The sequence below is a fragment of the Perkinsus marinus genome, assembly GCF_000006405.1.
Source record: "Perkinsus marinus ATCC 50983 genomic scaffold scf_1104296937824, whole genome shotgun sequence".
Classification (NCBI taxonomy): Eukaryota; Perkinsozoa; order Perkinsida; family Perkinsidae; genus Perkinsus; species Perkinsus marinus.
The window spans coordinates 1-2,866 of NW_003213697.1; the positions used below are offsets into that span (position 1 = coordinate 1).

The 2,866-nt window shown below is 50.7% G+C and overlaps 1 protein-coding gene across 1 annotated transcript; it reads left to right on the forward strand.

The window, feature by feature from the left end:
• Positions 1–2,424: 2,424 nt before the first annotated feature.
• On the forward strand, positions 2,425–2,858 carry Pmar_PMAR027486 (hypothetical protein; the record flags this gene model as incomplete). The annotated part of the gene is made up of 2 exons (XM_002783008.1): positions 2,425–2,623; positions 2,702–2,858. Coding segments are annotated over 2 exons (356 nt in total), but the record flags the coding sequence as incomplete, so codon positions are not given.
• Between the last annotated feature and the right edge of the window lie 8 nt (positions 2,859–2,866).

A 2,866-nucleotide genomic window follows, 5' to 3' on the forward strand; every position in this document is an offset into this window, starting at 1 on the left:
CATATCACATGATTAGTGCGGCCAGCCACTCATATGACTGGCTCGAAGAACAAAACGACGTAGTCAACCACCGGCAGGCATGTATTCGTGATTGATTGCTTTACCCAACAACCCAATAGCGTGCCCGCAGGAGCGAGCCGCGATGGGAACTGTGACAGCGGAACGATGCCTCCTTGTTGTGTTCTTGAGCCATGTGCGCGGTCAGGAGCTATGACGCCGTCATAATGACGGGGTGAGCGGAAGCAGCGGCCGCATGGATGGGTGTCACAGGGGCTTGGTTCTGCATGACGCCTACGGACGAGTAACACGGTTAGCAAAACACAAGCCTCATCATGAGGGTACTGGCATAATTGCCCCGGTAACACGAAATCGAAGTTCCGGACAACGAAGTCGACTCTCCTAAACTTTAGGACCTAAAGGACGAAATTGGAGGTCTGAAGGTGTACTTGACGAAATTGAAAGTTCTATGACGAATTCGAAGGCTCCAAAGTCGAAATTGAAAATTCTGTGAAGATAAACTTGAACTTTCAATGTCACAAGACTTGTCATCGACTTCGGACGAGCTTGAATGTTCTATGACGGAGTCGAAAGTTCTAATTGTGAATATGAACTTCCCCTTTCGGATTCGTGCCTCCAACTTCGCGCGTCCCGACGAGATTGATGGTTCCAAAAATGAACTAAATGTTCGAAAGGTGTAGTTGAGGGACCCGATCTCCAGCTGGCGAGAATAAGGTAATCTGATACCATGCAAAACCAATCGTCAGAAAGCGGTCACCATTCTGGTCGATCTGCAAAGAACCTTGCTTCTCACATAACCACTGCGAATCCACGGCGACTGTTGGCATCCACAAATCTCACATTCGCTCCAGCCTTCTTTCGAGAAGCTGATCGCCAAACACGTAGGATACGGGCCAGCTCTCATAGACTCGACAACCGGATAACAATTAAGCTTCGCTTCGAGATATGAGGATGAACAGTCGAGATATCAGGAGGTTGGGGTGGTCTTGATGAAAGATGACGGGTGTGACACATTTCCATCGAGCAGACGATGTGGATAGTTCTGAGCTATCCACATCTGAGCTATTAGCTCACTAAAGTTCGTGATTGCGGTGGACTCGTCAGCGTAGGCCGGGGCATCCACCTAATTTCGTGTGGATCGTCCTGAAGTGTTGCGGGTGATCTCTGTAAGTGGTCTCAAGGCGAAGTGGGTGGGACTCCCACCTACATTGCGAGAAGAGCTCGGTGCTCTCCCACCGTCGGAGAGAACCGAGCACTTCTCGCAAACTTCATATTACAGTAGTTTTAGGTATGTAGTTCACAAACGTCAAACCACTGTTATATTGAAATAATTATTTGTCGCCTGGAAGTCAGGCGTGAGGGAGTGGACCGTTCGCGAGCTACTCCGGCGGTGGAGGGCACTGTGGACCCTGCAAAGCTAAAGGACTAAAGGAGACTGTGTACTGGTTCGTTCGGTGGCGGGTGCAGACGTGCTGGGCTTCTATGCAGGGCCATCCATCGAGTACCAGAAAGCCCGGGGTCGGGTTCACATACTGGACAGCGAGGATGGTCGACGATTTTCCCCAGTATATCTGGATGCCGATGGTACTGTTTCCATGGCGGAGACATCACCTCGATGTGCTACCGCCCTTCCACCTTTTCCAAGGCTTCGTTGAAGCTTACCCCTACGAGGTTATTGTCGAGGGTTAGTCGCGAGACTCTTGTGACTAGCGGTTACTTGAACGAGTGGCATTGTCCCCGACTGGGTGGAGACACTGTCGCGTATGGGGGTACCACGACGACGATCTAGGCAGCCGCCTCCAACGGTGATCGTGTCTGTCGGTAATCGTGTCTGTCGGTGATCGTGTCTGTCGGTGATCGTGTCTGTCTGACTCCTTCATCTCCCTATAGTTGGACTATCCGTGTACGGTTTGTGGCAGGCAGCCTGACTAGCACGAGACTCCGCACAACCTTGTGCGGAGTCTTGTTCATTGACAGTATTTTACGTGGAATCCGTGAGTTGATCGATATTGGTAGAGCAGAAAAGCTCCGGAGTGAGGAAGACTTCTGAGAATCTTTTCATTCAGTAGCATCGGGATATGTTTGAACTTCGATTACGAGTTGTAAACATTCTCTGAAGACTAACTCATCATCTTGCTCCGAAGCCAGTGTGGGTTGTTCACCAGTACTGATCGGCTTGATCAGGAAGACTCTGCACCCCCGACTCGTGTTACGACTATGATTCCGAGCAGCAAGTACACTTTGCTACCGAGAATTCTCCAATGCTTTGCATCGTCATCACGTTGCTGCTACCTGCAGCATCAGCCCTGTCTGGAAGCTCAAGGATTATCTTCGACAATCTCAGGGCTCAGGAGAGTGGGGTTGAGCTCAGCTGGCGTCCGCTCTATCTCTCAATCTTCAGACTTGATGTATACTTCTGAAGAAGAGCTTCAGCACTTCAGTCGATTCGAGGAAGAGCTACAAGCCAGGCCTGTGCCGTTGTCTTCCAATGAGCTGGCAGAGCTGTACGAGGAGACAAAACCAGCTATCATGCAAAGTCTCGTAGACGAGGTCAACTCTAAACAGAATCTATGGACGGCGTCCACTGAACAAGGGAGATTCTACGGTAGGCTGGTCGGGGCACCATCGGGAGCTGTGTGAACTAATGCTATTCTATTATAGGCCTGTCGTCTGTCACCTTCAGGTAGATCCCTCGGTGATGCTAAGAAGCTTTGCGGGACATTCCTTAACGGGACTGAAGAGCTCGAGGAGAAGGTCTATCCGGCGGAGGAGCTTGTTGACATTCCAGACAGCTTCGATGCCCGCGATGCGTTCAAGAGTGCAAGGACGTCATTGGCCACGTGAGGTA